This window comes from Lobosporangium transversale (genome assembly GCF_002105155.1).
Source record: "Lobosporangium transversale strain NRRL 3116 chromosome Unknown BCR41scaffold_21, whole genome shotgun sequence".
Lineage (NCBI taxonomy): Eukaryota > Fungi > Mortierellomycota > Mortierellomycetes > Mortierellales > Mortierellaceae > Lobosporangium > Lobosporangium transversale.
The window spans coordinates 251,142-266,266 of record NW_019028999.1 but is presented as its reverse complement, the minus strand read 5'-3'; the positions used below and the strand labels follow the sequence as shown (position 1 = coordinate 266,266).

The 15,125-nt window shown below is 42.7% G+C and overlaps 9 protein-coding genes across 9 annotated transcripts; 5 read left to right on the top strand and 4 right to left on the bottom strand.

Annotated features, from left to right (window-relative positions):
- Window positions 1-555: 555 nt before the first annotated feature.
- BCR41DRAFT_396822 (hypothetical protein) lies at window positions 556-1,309 on the top strand (the record flags this gene model as incomplete). The annotated part of the gene is made up of 3 exons (XM_022028843.1): window positions 556-907; window positions 992-1,062; window positions 1,220-1,309. The coding sequence occupies 3 exons, from the start codon at window positions 556-558 to the stop codon at window positions 1,307-1,309; spliced, it is 513 nt and encodes a 170-aa protein (XP_021880814.1).
- A 694-nt stretch (window positions 1,310-2,003) lies between these two features.
- Window positions 2,004-2,533, bottom strand: BCR41DRAFT_354695 (hypothetical protein; the record flags this gene model as incomplete). The annotated part of the gene is made up of 2 exons (XM_022024366.1): window positions 2,503-2,533; window positions 2,004-2,482 (listed from the first exon to the last, which is right to left on the bottom strand). A coding segment is annotated over exon 2 (217 nt), but the record flags the coding sequence as incomplete, so codon positions are not given.
- Window positions 2,534-2,687: 154 nt separating this feature from the next.
- On the top strand, window positions 2,688-4,852 carry BCR41DRAFT_386900 (hypothetical protein). Its single transcript, XM_022027846.1, has 2 exons — window positions 2,688-3,266; window positions 3,372-4,852. Exons 1-2 carry the CDS (start codon window positions 2,712-2,714, stop codon window positions 4,800-4,802), a joined length of 1,986 nt encoding a protein of 661 aa, XP_021880812.1. The 5' UTR covers window positions 2,688-2,711; the 3' UTR covers window positions 4,803-4,852.
- BCR41DRAFT_354693 (hypothetical protein) lies at window positions 4,851-6,390 on the bottom strand. The gene has a single exon (XM_022024365.1). The coding sequence runs from the start codon at window positions 6,255-6,257 to the stop codon at window positions 4,929-4,931; it is 1,329 nt and encodes a 442-aa protein (XP_021880811.1). The 5' UTR covers window positions 6,258-6,390; the 3' UTR covers window positions 4,851-4,928.
- A 275-nt stretch (window positions 6,391-6,665) lies between these two features.
- BCR41DRAFT_354691 (prolyl aminopeptidase) lies at window positions 6,666-8,775 on the top strand. Its single transcript, XM_022024364.1, has 6 exons — window positions 6,666-6,958; window positions 7,043-7,137; window positions 7,239-7,432; window positions 7,568-7,646; window positions 7,753-8,276; window positions 8,366-8,775. Exons 1-6 carry the CDS (start codon window positions 6,785-6,787, stop codon window positions 8,692-8,694), a joined length of 1,395 nt encoding a protein of 464 aa, XP_021880810.1. The 5' UTR covers window positions 6,666-6,784; the 3' UTR covers window positions 8,695-8,775.
- Window positions 8,776-8,827: 52 nt separating this feature from the next.
- BCR41DRAFT_396818 (CoA-binding protein) lies at window positions 8,828-9,354 on the bottom strand (the record flags this gene model as incomplete). Its single annotated transcript, XM_022028842.1, has 2 exons — window positions 8,828-9,143; window positions 9,245-9,354. The coding sequence occupies 2 exons, from the start codon at window positions 9,352-9,354 to the stop codon at window positions 8,828-8,830; spliced, it is 426 nt and encodes a 141-aa protein (XP_021880809.1).
- Window positions 9,355-9,778: 424 nt separating this feature from the next.
- On the bottom strand, window positions 9,779-11,122 carry BCR41DRAFT_371167 (hypothetical protein; the record flags this gene model as incomplete). Its single annotated transcript, XM_022026575.1, has 3 exons — window positions 9,779-10,344; window positions 10,452-10,907; window positions 11,011-11,122. 3 exons carry the CDS (start codon window positions 11,120-11,122, stop codon window positions 9,779-9,781), a joined length of 1,134 nt encoding a protein of 377 aa, XP_021880808.1.
- Window positions 11,123-12,911: 1,789 nt separating this feature from the next.
- BCR41DRAFT_354687 (hypothetical protein) lies at window positions 12,912-13,357 on the top strand. Its single transcript, XM_022024363.1, has one exon. The coding sequence runs from the start codon at window positions 13,074-13,076 to the stop codon at window positions 13,251-13,253; it is 180 nt and encodes a 59-aa protein (XP_021880807.1). The 5' UTR covers window positions 12,912-13,073; the 3' UTR covers window positions 13,254-13,357.
- A 96-nt stretch (window positions 13,358-13,453) lies between these two features.
- Window positions 13,454-14,573, top strand: BCR41DRAFT_354685 (ubiquitin-related domain-containing protein; the record flags this gene model as incomplete). The annotated part of the gene is made up of 1 exon (XM_022024362.1): window positions 13,454-14,573. One exon carries the CDS (start codon window positions 13,457-13,459, stop codon window positions 14,144-14,146), a length of 690 nt encoding a protein of 229 aa, XP_021880806.1. The 3' UTR covers window positions 14,147-14,573.
- Between the last annotated feature and the right edge of the window lie 552 nt (window positions 14,574-15,125).

The following is a 15,125-nucleotide window of genomic DNA, read 5'->3' as shown; positions in this document are numbered from 1 at the left end:
AGAGATTAGAACCTATCCATATACAATCAAACTTTTGATATTATCGATTTTCGACACATACCTCTTTCTCGACTAACTTCTCGCATACCATGGCCCTTGCCTCCACGGGACTTACTGCCATTGCTCTCGCCAGTCTTTCTTGGTCGTACTGTGAAAGCGTTGCGAGTTGTATTCCATTTTTTTAAGAAAAGTTCCCTCCGTTCCGTACAGCAGTATAATATATAAAATAGTGGCGCATTTTATGTGGAGGCGGCGGTATAACAGTGTAACAATTAATTTTTTATTGGTTTTAATTCGTCAATCAAAGAGTGCTCATGTGCAAACTCTACAACAAAGGGTAACGTCCTCGTTCAGAGCGGATAGAGAAACTACAAGTGCTATTGATACTTGATGTGGTGTGGTAGAAAAGGTCTTCTACAAAGTGCAGAAGTAACAATCGAGTAGATCAAAAAGGCCGCTACTTTCTTCAAACCTTATCCTTACCAGCGTTCCTATTGGAGGATGAAAATCTGTTCATCTGTTCAAGACGGTTGCTGCTGTGCCCTTCTTTTCTACATGGGTTCGCCTGGTGGTACTAGCTTCGGCCATGCACTTGAAGGAAACGATGCCGAGGTATCAGCTGCACTTGAGAGCGTTCGTGACGTTGTGTGCCTTGCTTCCCAGATAAAGAAAAGAGGGCAAAGGTTGCTTGGCCGATATATAGAAGGAGCTACCTCAGGTCCTGTAGATGATGATCGAGGAACCTTGGGCTGTATCTGCCCTCACATTCCGGAACATGTTGCAACGATAGCCGACAAAGCAGTAGCTCGGGATAGGGACACTCCAGAAGGAGTTCGAGACGTTGGTGAGGGAGGCAAAGGAACAACACAGTTCATCCGGGCTGAGTTTATAGCAATGTCTCCTACTTGTACAATGGAAATTTCAATCAAAGTACCAAAAAAAAAACAAGCCTAGAGCTTGTTCCTCCAGATGTTGCAAGGCTTCAATTTAGGCCCTGGCGCTCCGACCTGTGGCGGTACGGCCGTTTCAAATCAACTCCCAGCAGTACTTTTGGCTCAGTCTGTAGCCACTCAGCTTTGCTTGGAGATTAAAAGACATTTTAGAGATGGCTGCGTTGAGCTTCACAAGGAGATAAAAGTGCTTCAAATGTTAAGGGCCTGCACATATTTTCAACTTGCAGTGTCCTACTAATGTTCACCTATATACATTATTTGTATAGGCCGAGATCCAGAGAAACAAGGGCAATCTCATCAGCCCAGTATTAGTTGATATCGATGAGAGCCGTAGCGCTATTGAGGACTTTACATGACTGAACGATATCACGAAAAGTGGTCGTACCATAATGCCACTTAGCCCACCTAGACATGGACCCATAATAATCTCAGCTCTTTTGTAACTACAGTTGAGTAACGAGACTTTAAGGAACATATTTCTAGGTAACTACACTACCGTCCCAAACCCGCAATAGCAGCTCTCATTGCTTGGTACGCTTGTCACGATGCTAATATCAGATACTGGAAATATTGGAAGAAATAGACCCGAGAAATGTAGTAGAGGTTTCAAGGGCAAGGCGCGTATGACGAACAACCAAGAAATGAAATACATTTGCGTCGGTTTTAAAGCAAAGATTTCGATCCAACCACTACGACGAAAGGGGATACGTGTTAAGAGGCAGTATTCGGGCCGACGGCCGCACACTCCAATTATTGACATTCAACATGGAGGAGCTGAACTGCGTCAAGGAAGCTTGCTGATAAATGGTTCCGAACCGCATTGCGAGCACAGTAGGCGGTATAAAGCATCACCTCACTAAGGTCTGAAGTGTCATTCAGGCAAGGCGGTCAGCCTTTGAGGATGCGGGGCCGACAGTATCAAGGTCCTGGGTCTGGACCTTGGCCAGTATGTTTATTTTCGTCTCCTGTATCCCCTCTAATCTTTTGCCCCTGAATTTCTGGACTAACTTTAAAACCGTATATCAACAGATATACGCAGGATAATACACATTCGTCTTAAAAAAGTTGTAAGTATTAGCTTGACAGTGCTTTCTTGATTGATCTATTTATTTCTATGCTTGGTCTAGATGGTGTTTTTTGGTGGGGAGGACTATTTAGACAACATATATACCCCACATATCTTAATCTATAATGAATTGGTTTGGTGGTATTGTTGTAAAAAATAGGTATATCTTCGCTTAAGGGACAGAAAGATAGACACAAGCAGGAAAAGGCAGGACAAAGAGTGTCAACAAGATTAACAAGAGAAAATAGAGGCAAATAACCTTGACTACAAACAGCGCCATAGGATGTCAAAAGAGAAGATGGGAGCTTTATAGGTGAGCTTACAAACTGAGTTACCGGAAGACAAATGCTTGTTGTGAAAAGGGGGAAAAGATAAATGGCAAGATGATCTGCAGGTGAAGAACAAGACATATGGGGAAACTGAAGACTTTATTAAGAAGGAAGTTTCTTTGGTTTTTATACTCTAGCCTATGGGTTTGACCGCGGTAGTTTCTAGGTGAGGCGGACTCGCCTATGACTACAAAGGCTTTGCACAAAGATTCCTTTAAGCTGGTTCGACAGATTAGTGGATACAAAATAAAATAAATTAATTTTAACGACCAGTCACACTACTTGCAATAACAAGCGTGGAGCCTCTTTTTTATGGTTTTGTTGCTTCTTGTCGCATTGCTTGTTTCGATATTGCCCAAGGCCATGATTTTGCCTGAAGCATCATCCTCTTTAGAAGCGCAGCGTGAAGGCGCATCCACCACCTCTACTCCTGGCTCAATAGAGTCATCCATTGTTCCCATTGTCTCTACTGAAACCACATACAATGGTAGTCCACCTACTTTCAGTCAGAACAGTAAAGAAGAGAATTCTGCACCAGGGACTTCAACGCCTTTAGAAGTTTCATCAACAGAAGAATTAAAACAATCAATGCCGCCAACATCTACAATAATAACAAACACAACAAATTCTGACAAGTCCCCCAAACCGACTCCTAAAACTACAACAGCTACATCATCAACTTTTCCCTCACAGGCGTTAGATTCCATCCCTTCGTCAGGTGGAACATATACGCGACGTATTGCGCCACCACGTTCAAATGTTAAACCCCGGTGGCATACTCAGCCCTATATAATGTTTCTGGCGCTTCGATCCATGCCTAATCGTACGGCAGCCCGCCAGGAACTGATTAATGCAGCAGTTGCTCTGGATCGCAAATTTAGTGCTGAAAAAGGCTTGCCGCGTGTGTTTACTGGCAAGGTATGAAGGCAGGGAGCGTTTTCATATTCTCTTTTTTAAAAAAGTTTAAACCCATATTTACTTTCATTTTATTTTGCTTTGAACTCATTCAAACGGTCAATATAGACGCCAATGAACTCAGCATCGGCTTGTTTGACTAACAACGGCGACAAGTATTTCATTCCATTCAAACCCGAAGGAAGCAAAAGTACTCACTTCCGACTCGCATATACACCAGGAGATTTCGATACGGCTGTAAAAGAATATGATAGCTGGATGGAGAAGCTTATCAAGCATGACTGGCCGCTTTGCTTTGGAATTCCCAAGGAGGGTGCAGTGCCTATCCATATTTTGGAGGAGCGGGAGCAAACCAGGAAAGCAAATGCAGAAAATAGATCAACGCCTACAACGAACTCATCTATAACAGCGACAACAATTAACGCTACTCTAGAAGGCCCAGATATGGACACCAATGACGGCGATACCAGGTTCATTGGGATAACTGTTACAGAATCAGAGCCATCTGACTTCAAAAAGCGTAGTCCTGAGCTTTTAGAAATGTCGCTGAATGATGAGTTGAGGAGCTTCAAAAAGATCAAAGCCGAGCTGGACTTGGGTACGATTTCTAGGCCATCCAACAGTGCTCCTTACACATCACTAGATCAAGAAACTAAGATGGCAGACAAGTTGGAGCAACTCGAAATAAATTCAGCAAGCAGCACTACATCTTCATTGCCATCCACACCCGCACAAATATTGCCTCAGGACTCAGAGCTTGTTTCTTCTACTCCTGCTTTTGCAACTACTTCGAAGGAGGCAGTGGTGACGAGTGGAATTGTGGCCTCAAATCGAAACTTCATACCGCAAAATGCCTTACACAAGGGTGACAGTGGATCTAAGGCTGAAAAGGTGGATGAATATAGACTAGAGGACCTGGATCTCAGTAATGTCCCAACAAGCTTAGATGACATTGTGCGTGTGGATGTCTCGACTATTCCCAATTCTGGAAATGGACTGTTTGCAAAGATCGATCTTCCAGCGAGTACTCCACTTGGATTCTACTTTGGAGTCCCTATGACTGAGAATGAGTTCGATTCGCTTAAGGATGGAGTTGGGGTTGCATCTCATTATTCTATCATGTATCGCAGAACAGTCCTGGATGCCACAGATGAGAATGGGATGCCATATAGTGACCCTAAAGGACGGCTGTATTGTCCTTTCCATTTTATGAATGAGGATCCTAATGGCAACATAACTTTTATTACGGGAAGCGTGGTGAATCAAGTTATTTGCCAGACCAACAGGGATGTCAAAGCAGGCGAGGAGCTTTTTGTGTTTTATGGCAAAGAGGTAGATCGATTTTGGGAAAAGGAGAAAGAGAAGGAAAAAGAGAAAGAAAAGGAAATGGAAAAGGGTAGCAGTGATACGAGTCGACATCAGAAGAAGTGCCGAGCTGGCTCGCGCTCGAGGGCAGATTCCCCCATTAGTAGGGAGGAGCCGATAGTAGATCGTCCGCGGCGCAATAATATCTACAAGCCTGCTCGTTATACGCGTTAGGATCTAAAGTTAACATCTTTCATCATGATAGAAATACAATAGTATTAAGGGCTTTACACTTCTCAACATTATTTTATTTAAATTGTACAATAAGGAAAAACAAATGAAAGTTTATAATTAGAAAAACTACTCTTCAGCACTGTTCTTGGTCACATCAGCAAAACTGATGCCATGTTTCATTTTCTCGAGATCCTCTGTAGGAGCTAGCACGTCTGGCTCCTCGACATTATCCACATTCTGTTTCGCAACATCAGCAAAACTGACACCTTCCTTCATTTTTTGAAGATCTTCTGTGGGAGCCAAAACCTCTGGTTCTTCGATATTCTGTTTAGCCATGTCGGCAAAACTGATTCCTTGTTTCATCTTCTCCAGATCCTCTGTGGGAGCTAAGACTTCAGGCTCTTCGATATTTTGCTTGGCTACATCAGCAAAGCTGACACCCTTCTTCATCTTTTCAAGGTCCTCTGTAGGCGCTAAGACTTCCGGTTCCTCGATATTCTGCTTGGCCACATCAGCAAAGCTGACACCCTTCTTCATCTTTTCAAGGTCCTCTGTAGGAGCTAGGGCTTCTGGTTCCTCAATACTTTGCTTAGCAGCATCGGCAAAGGTGATTCCTTGCTTCATCTTTTCCAAATCCTCGGTTGGCGCCAGGACCTCTGGCTCCGGAACATTCATCGCAGCCACGTCAGCGAAGGTGATACCTTGCTTCATCATTTCGCTTTCTGTTGTGGGTTCCACATCATCCTCTGGTGCTAGACCAATGCGATCCATCTTTTCATATTCCTTGATCTGTAACATCCTCTCCTTGTAGCTTGCTTGGATACGTTCAAGCTTGGTTAGGGTTTGCTGAACCTGACTGAGGATAGAGCTCCTACGCTTTCGCAATTTCTCGAGAACAAGGATTTCAGATTCATTCTCCTGCGAGATGCCACCGGCTTCATCCCCAATCTCAGATAGCTCACTCAAATCCACTTTATTCACTTGTTCAAGTAGCCTCACCATTTTTTTGTGGAGAGCTTTGACTTTCAGGTCCAAATCCTTGTATCCTTGACGTACATTGGCATGATCACCGAATTCCTTTGCGCGCTCCTGTATCAATTCCTCCTTGGTTTCCTCAATTTCATCTCCCAATTCTTCCTTCTCTTCCTCATTGATCAAACCAAGGGATGGTAGCTTTACGTGGTCATCGCCAGGATGGAGACGATGGGTGCGCAAAGTCTTAGTACGGATTTGGATATGACGAAGGTCGTTATCGATAAGATCCTTAAGAGAACCTTGAGCCTTGGTAAGCTGTGAATTGAGGTTTCGTTGGGTAGTATGAAAACGATGTGAAAAGTTGGAGCGCTTGCTGTCGCGGTAGAGGATGTAGGCCAATGAAGAGACAGTGACAATGCCAACAACGGCAGTGAGAGAAAGGATGACGGTTCTCTTGGAAGGGGCGGTCAGTTCAACCATGATGGATAATTATTATCAGTTTGCACGAGGGTATGAGAGCGAAAGGATCCTTCACTAAAGAAGATAGACGGAAGGATAGCAATTAGAAAGAGGACTAGGGAGGGGATGGGATAGGAATAGTGGAAAGGGTGAATGAAACAATGAAGAGATGTTTGATTAGAGAGAGCCAGGTCTTTTTAATATGACCGAGTATCAGTATGACATCATGACATCATATTAAATGCAATGACATCGCATCCTGCGTTTTTAATCCTTCCACCAATCACTTCAATTGATTTTAGTCAAAATGTTCTGTTCCTGCGCATACCATCACTTAGAGAGTGTAAATGTTTTTATAATTAGACAAGGCAATATTGTCTCTTTGTTCGATTGTCCAATAACAAATTTTGGGTGCTTTCTTTCCTTCCCAGCCAATCGTCGTCAGGGTTCCCAGACGCTGCATTCGTGTGTTTTGCACATTTAATCGTGCTGCTCGCTCCTGCTATACTTTCTCCTTATCCACAACCTCATACATCAACCATCCAGTCATGACCAGCTCTAATTCTTCTGACTCCTCTCCTCCAAAAAGGAGCTATCTTCATCCAGGTCCCATTGAGTCTTTTGTTGCGAATGGTCTCAAAACTTTTGACTACTACTTTGACCTGCCACTCAACCACACCGACCAGAGCAGCAAGCAAACAATTGTTGTCTTTGCGCGCAGGGTAAGTTTGCCATATAAACTTGCCCAAAGTTCCTAAAAAAATAAATAAGTCTAATAGTCTCCGCAATTGTTTTCTTATTGCCAGGTTGTTGCTGTTGAACGACAGGATGATGCAGAAAAGATGCCATGGCTAGTTTTTTTCCAAGGAGGACCTGGATTTCAAGCCCCAGACTACAACACGTAATGACTCGTATACTAGCGAATCCTTTTTTTTTAACTCTTATTCTCGATAAACACTTAACCAAAAGCTATGGCTCAATTGATGATAATGCGCCATTTAGTGCCTGGGTTAAGATGGCCGCAAAGAAATATAATGTCTTGTTGCTGGACCAACGTGGCACAGGATTGTCAACGCCAATGACTGTCCAGCGACTTTCACAGTTCAAGACACCTCAAGAACAAGCAGATTACTTTATGTATTTCCGTGCTGACTCTATTGTTCGCGATTCTGAATTGATTCGAGAGACTCTTCTGGGTATGTGTTAAGGATGTTGAGCATTCAGAAGTTGCCTTTGAGTCATTATTGCTGTTGTTATTAGTTAGCGTGGGAATTTTTCAAGAAACAGATATATTTATACTGACATACATTAGTCTTGATTTTATTGAATAGCAAACTATTCAGAAAAAAAATGGAGCCTGTTGGGACAAAGTTTTGGCGGATTCTGCATCACTACATATTTATCACTGTTGTATGTATCCTTTTTTCTTTTTTCTTTTTTCTTTTTAAATCGGAGGACTAAATGGACAATGATTATCGACTCTTCATTGACTGATATCAATCATTCATTCCTTTAGTCCAGCGTCCGTTACCGCAGCATACATCACTGGTGGTATCCCACCTGTCTTTGATTCTCTGGAGACCGTATATCGAAAAACGTTCAAGAGCGCCATAGAGCATACAGAACGCTATTACAAACGATTTCCAATGGACATTAAGCGTGTCAAGAAGATCATGAAGTATTTGGCTACGAACGAAGTCAGACTCCCAACAGGCGGCATCCTCACCCCACGCAGGTTTCAGCAGTTGGGTCTCAGCCTTGGATTGTCAGGAGGTATGGATCGTATACATTCTCTCTGTTTGCAGGCATTTGTGACGTTGAGCGACGGTAAAGAGGAACTCTCAAGCTTATTTCTGACGGAGATGGAATCACAGGAGCAGACGCCACCAATATATGTGATCTTGCATGAGGCAATTTACAATGACGGACCAGGTGTGGCATCCAACTGGACAGCTTCTCGTCTGTTGAAGGAAGAATTCAAATCCACATTTGAATACTCACTTGAGAAAGATACTTCGGACAAGCCAGTGTACTTTACAGGTAAAAAAAACTCATGGCTGCGCAGTCTATAATGAATGATCTTGTGTATATTTACTCGCTATTTATCTGCTATCCCTGATTTTTTAAAGGCGAGCACATGTTTGACTGGATGCTGGATGATTACGCTTCGCTTCAACCGTTGAAAGAGTGTGCCGAAATTTTGGCCAAGTGCAATACTTGGCCAAAGCTGTATGATCCTGAGGTACTAGCTAAGAATACGGTCCCTGTGGCTGCGGCCATGTACTATGACGATATGTTTGTAGCCCGTGAGTGCTCCGAGAAAACTGCCAGTCGCATTCAAGGCCTCCGACTCTGGATTACCAACGAATACATGCACTCAGGTCTGCGCGATAATGAGGCAATTCTGTCAAAGTTATTTCAGATCATTAGTGGCGAGACTGACGTGCCTGTTTCTTAATCGGATCTTCATAATAATGACAGCCTTATTCATCCACTTTCCATTTTCATTGATAATAATAATAAAAGCTTTTGACAAAACTTTTATTTTTTTTTTTTACTTGATTGCTTGACACAATCTGATAATGGTCTTTTTAGAGCTTTGCTTGATGACTCGTGATCCCCTCTATGAGGACACATGGACCACCTGCAATAACATGAAGACCGACATCTTTAGCAAATGCCAATGCCTCAGGCGACTCAACACCCGGCTGTAGCCAGATTCGCGTAATGCCATTTTTATGAGCCTCCTCCAATACAAATTTGGTCACGGAAGGGGGAGTGATAATCGAGAGATGGTACTCCGAGGGCTTTCCGGGCAACGAGGACAAGTTCTTGACACAGGTAAGGGTTTCAATCACAGACTCTTTTGGATTCACAGGGACTGCTGTATAGCCATGGTTAATGTACCTGACCAGTGTTTTTTATAAAAAAGATAGTGTTTGTTTCATTACTATTTAATGAACTCGCACATATCAGCATATACATGGTAACGCTGTGTCTGCCCTTACCAACATAAGACTTTATTGCCAAACTTGGTACGATTAGATGAAGCCCCCACGACGGCAAACCTTTGGTTTGCAGATGGGAAAAATTCTTGAATGAGAGATGCGGTGGACATAATGAAAGAATATGTTTTTTTTTTTTTTTTTTTTTTTTTTGCAGATTTATTACACATTTCGGTAAAAAGCGGGGAGGCCACTTTGTGGAGGATGTGTCTAAGAATATCGCCTACGCTTCATTTCGACAGGACTATACCAACTTGTTTATTTGCCTATCTTAGAGATGGGACATACGACTTGGAAGCCCATGATGTGGAGACATTATTTGTATGTATTATTGATCTGATGGTTGAATGTTTATCAGTATGTACCATCCATATCGTGCGAAAGCACATCCATTTTGGATAAAATTTTAAGGGACCATACCGTCTAATTAATCCTTAATAGGCGAAGCGAATACACAATGGGACATGAAGGCTATATTTTTTCTAGTATGTCTTTTTATTCTCTTTAATCAAAAGTTTATGCAATGCTGCAATGATTCTACTGGCCGGGAAAGCCTTGGTATCCTTGTAGCGGTGGTGGTGGAGGCGGTGCTCCATAGGGCGTGTAGTTTCCTGGGGGGCGCATAGGTGGTGCCCCTAAATAACCTGGTTGCTGCATCGGAGGATATCCTGGCGGTGGTGCGCCTTGCATCATCGGGGGGTGATTAGGATTAGGTGCATAGATACCAGGAGGCGGCGGGACAGTACTACCTGGCGGATGGATCGCGCCAAAAGGCGGTGGCCTTGAAGGTTGACCCAATGGAATAGCATTGCTTCCATGGTACTGTGGCTGTTGTTGCATGTGGTTAGGGTGTCCTGAACCACTAAACCGCGGAGGATGAGGAAGCTGCTGTCCGTAAGGAGCAGGTGGTCGAGGCATGCCTGGGTGTCCTTGTGAGAGTGATGCTTGTGAAAATGAAGGTGGAGGACGAGATACAGGTGCAATACCTGTAGCATTTGCTCCTGTCGGCGTAAATACTCCAGGTCCTGTTCCTGGAATATCCGCAAACAAACGGTTGGGCATAGCGGGTTGATTTTTTCTTCCTTGTGCAGCAATAAGTCGCTCTGGACGATTACAATATTGAAAATAAAATAAAGGTCAGTACTATAATCAATTCTTAAACCCCCCCCCCCCCCGCTAACATTGCGTCTATAAACTGGTGAAAGCATACCTGCAGCGGATCCATGCCTTTCTCCTTTTCCGTCCTTCTTATATGCATAGCTCACTGTGATGGGTTTATTAGCTAGGATTTGGCCATTCATGGCATCGATAGCAGCATCAGAGCTCTCAAAGTTGTCAAAGCTAACAAATCCATAGCCTTTGGATTGTCCAGTCTCTAAGTCACGCGCGATTTTAGCATGTCCCACAATCGTTCCAAATGCACTAAACGTATCTCTCAATAAAGTCTCATCTGCATCTGGCGCCAGGTTTCCAATGAACAGCGATGCTCCTACATCCAAATTCTTTTTGTCTGATGTTGCTTTGTTGATCCTGAGTGGCTTTCCAAAGAGTTTAACCTGATTAAGGATCTTGCAAGCGTAGTCGGCATCATCTTCAGAAACATATTCACAAAAACCATAGTTCTGGTGCGTTTGTGTTACCCTGTCCTTTGGCAAGTGCACATTGACTATTCGCAAGGTACAAAAAAAATGATATTTGGTATCACTAGCCTAACTTTAGACGTGATCTATTAATGTAAATGTCCACATACTTGCGAATGAAAAGCTTACCAACGGGTCCAGCTTGTGCCATAAGTTCCCAAATCAAGGCATCGGTGCAGCGGTCATCCAGATTGCCGACATATACTGTAGCATCCTGATTGCGCTCGATTGGTTGCGCCATGTCGGATTGTTGGCTTCAGCGAAGGCGAACGTTAAGTTGAACAATTAAATGCCAGACCTGGCAGAATTGGCTAACCAGAAAGATCCTTGATAAGCCACATTAAACGAGTTAAGACTGCTTTTCAAGACGTCAAACACCTCTTCTGCGAGTAGAAAGGTGGGATCACTGAATGCCTACGAAACCAGCGCTCTTTCTAGCAAGCTTGCAAAAAGCTTCAAACAGTCCTTCAAGTGATCAAGAAATAGGTAAAGGAGAGCACTGAGATCCCAAAAACCTTCTAGCTGTAGACCCATTTTTCTACCTTTCGGTACCAAGACTCCACCTAATTACGTCAAAAAATCGCCGCTGACACTCCTATGCCTATCAGCCAAAGTTCAGCCAGGCACTGCTCCACAAGAATGAGATTTTTAGTAGTGTCCCAGTTATGGAAAAAAGGCGTGTTGGAGCATGGATAGCTTTTCTCCAGGAAAAAAAGGGGAGTTAGGTGGACTCGGAGAGAACTATATGGGCCGATGAATTTTGCTTCTAAATAGACAAGGACTTTTCGAGGATCCTTATTTGGTTGACGGACGAGAAAACGTATCTACTAGAAAACATTAAGCCAATTAGGACTGCTAATGCTAGTAATTAAAAGATAAGATCCGTCATCATTGAGGGGAACAACAATAACAAGGATCAAGTCTTCACTAGCATCGTTTACGAGGAAAAGTTGAAGAAATTATGGGCAAAGTTAATGCTTACTATGATGAGAGACAGCTCTTCTATTCACACAAGCAAGCAAGTAAATAGATGGCGAGAAGAGAATAGATCAAAGACACCTTCTGCTCTATCAACTCTCTAGAGGTGAACCCCACTGAGATTACCTGATCGATTCTAAAGAATCGTCTTAATAAACAAATGGTCAGTGAAAACCAATAAGTGAGGAAGAGGCGATAGCAGTCCTTTAAAGAAGTATGATGTCGAAAAGGGTCGTCAAATTTCAGGAACTCAACCAAGTAGTAGGATAAGGTCTTTCAAGGTCGAATGAATTGAAATAGAATACAAGTCCTCAGTGAAATACATCTTAGTAGGCCACTGTTCACTCTCCCGTCACATCAACACATTCAGCAGTTCAATTTAAAAGTGTATGGAAACTTTCAAATTCAACTGAATGAGGCTGTTCAGAATGAGTAGTCAAATACTGAAAGAATGTAGAGCATTATTCACAATAACGCAAGAAGAATGTAATATGCTCATGTGTCATAATGATAGACATATATCAGGAACAGACAATCGTGACCTTAAAGTATGAATGTTAAAAAAAATGACCCGGAGGTATATCTTTATCTTTTGCAGACGCTGCCGCAGAATATAACGACCCGTTCCCTGTTTGAAAATCAACTCGCTAGTGTCAATTGAGTCTATGACGAATGTCACTTGGTTTGATTGTGGAATATTGCCCTATTTTTGCTGTCCAAAGCCGAAACCAGCTTGAATGGCGTTGAGGATCGGAAAAGACCACAAGTTACTGTGGGAGGCGATGCAACACCACAAGTCTAAATTGTGGGCTATGTATATTTGCTGAGTTTAAATTGCTCTACAAAAGTCCAAAAATCTGGGCCTTGTGTAGCCTGAGTTCAAATTGCTCTCACAAATTTGGTCATTTCTGGCAGATTCTAGTGTCAACTGACATTTTTCTAAGAAAGGAAACTCTTGGCGCACGCAGTCAACACATATAAAAAGGCGCTTTTACTCCCTCTTTCTTCTCCCATCCACATCTTGTTCCTTTGAACACACACACTCACCCTCCTACACACACTCACCTGCCTACACACACACACACACACACACACACACACACACACACACACAAGTTTTATTTTAAACAAAATACATAAAATGCAGATTTTTGTCAAGACACTCACCGGCAAGACCATTACTTTGGAGGTAGAGTCCTCCGACACTATCGACAATGTTAAACAGAAAATCCAGGACAAGGAAGGTATTCCTCCAGACCAGCAGCGTCTCATCTTTGCTGGAAAGCAACTTGAAGATGGACGTACGCTTTCCGATTATAATATTCAAAAGGAGTCGACCCTTCACTTGGTCCTCCGTCTCCGTGGAGGTATGCAGATTTTCGTCAAGACTTTAACCGGTAAAACTATCACTTTGGAAGTTGAGTCCTCCGACACCATCGATAACGTCAAGCAGAAGATTCAGGACAAGGAAGGTATTCCCCCAGACCAGCAGCGCCTCATCTTCGCCGGAAAACAGCTTGAAGATGGTCGTACGCTCTCTGACTACAATATCCAAAAGGAGTCTACCCTTCACTTGGTCCTTCGTCTCCGCGGCGGTATGCAGATTTTCGTCAAGACACTCACTGGCAAGACAATCACTTTGGAAGTTGAGTCTTCCGACACCATCGACAACGTCAAGCAGAAGATTCAGGACAAGGAAGGTATTCCTCCAGACCAGCAGCGTCTTATTTTCGCCGGAAAACAGCTTGAGGATGGCCGCACGCTCTCTGACTATAATATTCAGAAGGAATCCACCCTCCACCTAGTTCTTCGTCTTCGCGGCGGTATGCAGATTTTCGTCAAGACTTTAACCGGTAAAACTATCACTTTGGAAGTTGAGTCCTCCGACACCATCGATAACGTCAAGCAGAAGATTCAGGACAAGGAAGGTATTCCCCCAGACCAGCAGCGCCTCATCTTCGCCGGAAAACAGCTTGAAGATGGTCGTACGCTCTCTGACTACAATATCCAAAAGGAGTCTACCCTTCACTTGGTCCTTCGTCTCCGCGGCGGTATGCAGATTTTCGTCAAGACACTCACTGGCAAGACAATCACTTTGGAAGTTGAGTCTTCCGACACCATCGACAACGTCAAGCAGAAGATTCAGGACAAGGAAGGTATTCCTCCAGACCAGCAGCGTCTTATTTTCGCCGGAAAACAGCTTGAGGATGGTCGCACGCTCTCTGACTACAATATCCAAAAGGAGTCTACCCTTCACTTGGTCCTTCGTCTTCGTGGTGGCCAGTAATTTTCGAGTATTAATTAAAGTTGAAAAATTTATTAGACAATTTGAAAAGTCAATTGTTCTGTAAAATATTCGAATCAATAGTGACTATCTTTAATAGAAGGTAGATCAAACATCGCATGGCCTGCATTGTTTACTTTCAATTACATGTCTATAAATTACACAACCAAGACGCCATGCCGGGTACAAATAAACCTTCTTTTTTAAGATATATTTTTATCAAACATGTTCCATGCTGGCTTCTTGAAACCTTATCTGGAGCATCGTATTCGTATGCTCAGAGATGTACGAGAAAATCTACAACTGTGGAAGGAGCTACGAGACGAAAGACGTCGGATCGTGGATGAGAAGTTTTTTTTAAGCACAGTAAGCTTAAACAAGCGTACAGTTAGCCTGTGACAAGCAAAAAAGAGGAAATAGTTTGTCAATAAAAAATATTCGTTATATAAAGAACTTCTCTTACGAGAGGCTCCATATATGCAAAAATCAATAAATAGTGACGCTCTTTTAAGAGAATAATATCGACTTTTCAAATTGTCTATTGACCGAACTAATTATTCCTGCTATTATGATCAGAACCAGGTAAACGTCCGAACAGACCTATAGAAATATAATCCAAAAAAAAAGAAATTAAGTTTGCCGCACAAAATTAATGTAAAAAAAAAATGGATTTACAAGACTTCAACAGCTAGATTATCGCAAATAGTAAAATAGTCTATTGCTGGATGTATATCGATTATAGAAAAATGGATGAGGTATCAAGTGATATAAGACGTTTGTGCTTACAAAGCAAGGATGTTTTGATCGAAATCCTTGAAGTATTTATGGAATTATTGCCGTTTAAAGGTTATAAAATGGTCGAAATGAGGTTCAATGTCAAGCCAAGGTGTCTGCCTTTCCCTCAAAAATAAGTCAAAGAGCTTTTCCACACAGTATATGATAGATACATTACATAGCTTTGTATAGAGTCTTAGTTTTCCAA

Excerpts from the sequence above, each read along its gene's own strand:
- BCR41DRAFT_354691 (XM_022024364.1), top strand. The coding sequence starts at position 6,785 with ATGACCAGCTCTAATTCTTCTGACTCCTCTCCTCCAAAAAGGAGCTAT. Across the intron at positions 7,138-7,238 it reads CAAGCCCCAGACTACAACAC|TGCCTGGGTTAAGATGGCCG; the intron begins GTAATGACTCGT and ends TGCGCCATTTAG. Across the intron at positions 8,277-8,365 it reads CAAGCCAGTGTACTTTACAG|GCGAGCACATGTTTGACTGG; the intron begins GTAAAAAAAACT and ends GATTTTTTAAAG.
- BCR41DRAFT_354693 (XM_022024365.1), bottom strand. The coding sequence starts at position 6,257 with ATGGTTGAACTGACCGCCCCTTCCAAGAGAACCGTCATCCTTTCTCTC.
- BCR41DRAFT_354687 (XM_022024363.1), top strand. The coding sequence starts at position 13,074 with ATGTTAAACAGAAAATCCAGGACAAGGAAGGTATTCCTCCAGACCAGC.
- BCR41DRAFT_386900 (XM_022027846.1), top strand. The coding sequence starts at position 2,712 with ATGATTTTGCCTGAAGCATCATCCTCTTTAGAAGCGCAGCGTGAAGGC. Across the intron at positions 3,267-3,371 it reads CGCGTGTGTTTACTGGCAAG|ACGCCAATGAACTCAGCATC; the intron begins GTATGAAGGCAG and ends CGGTCAATATAG.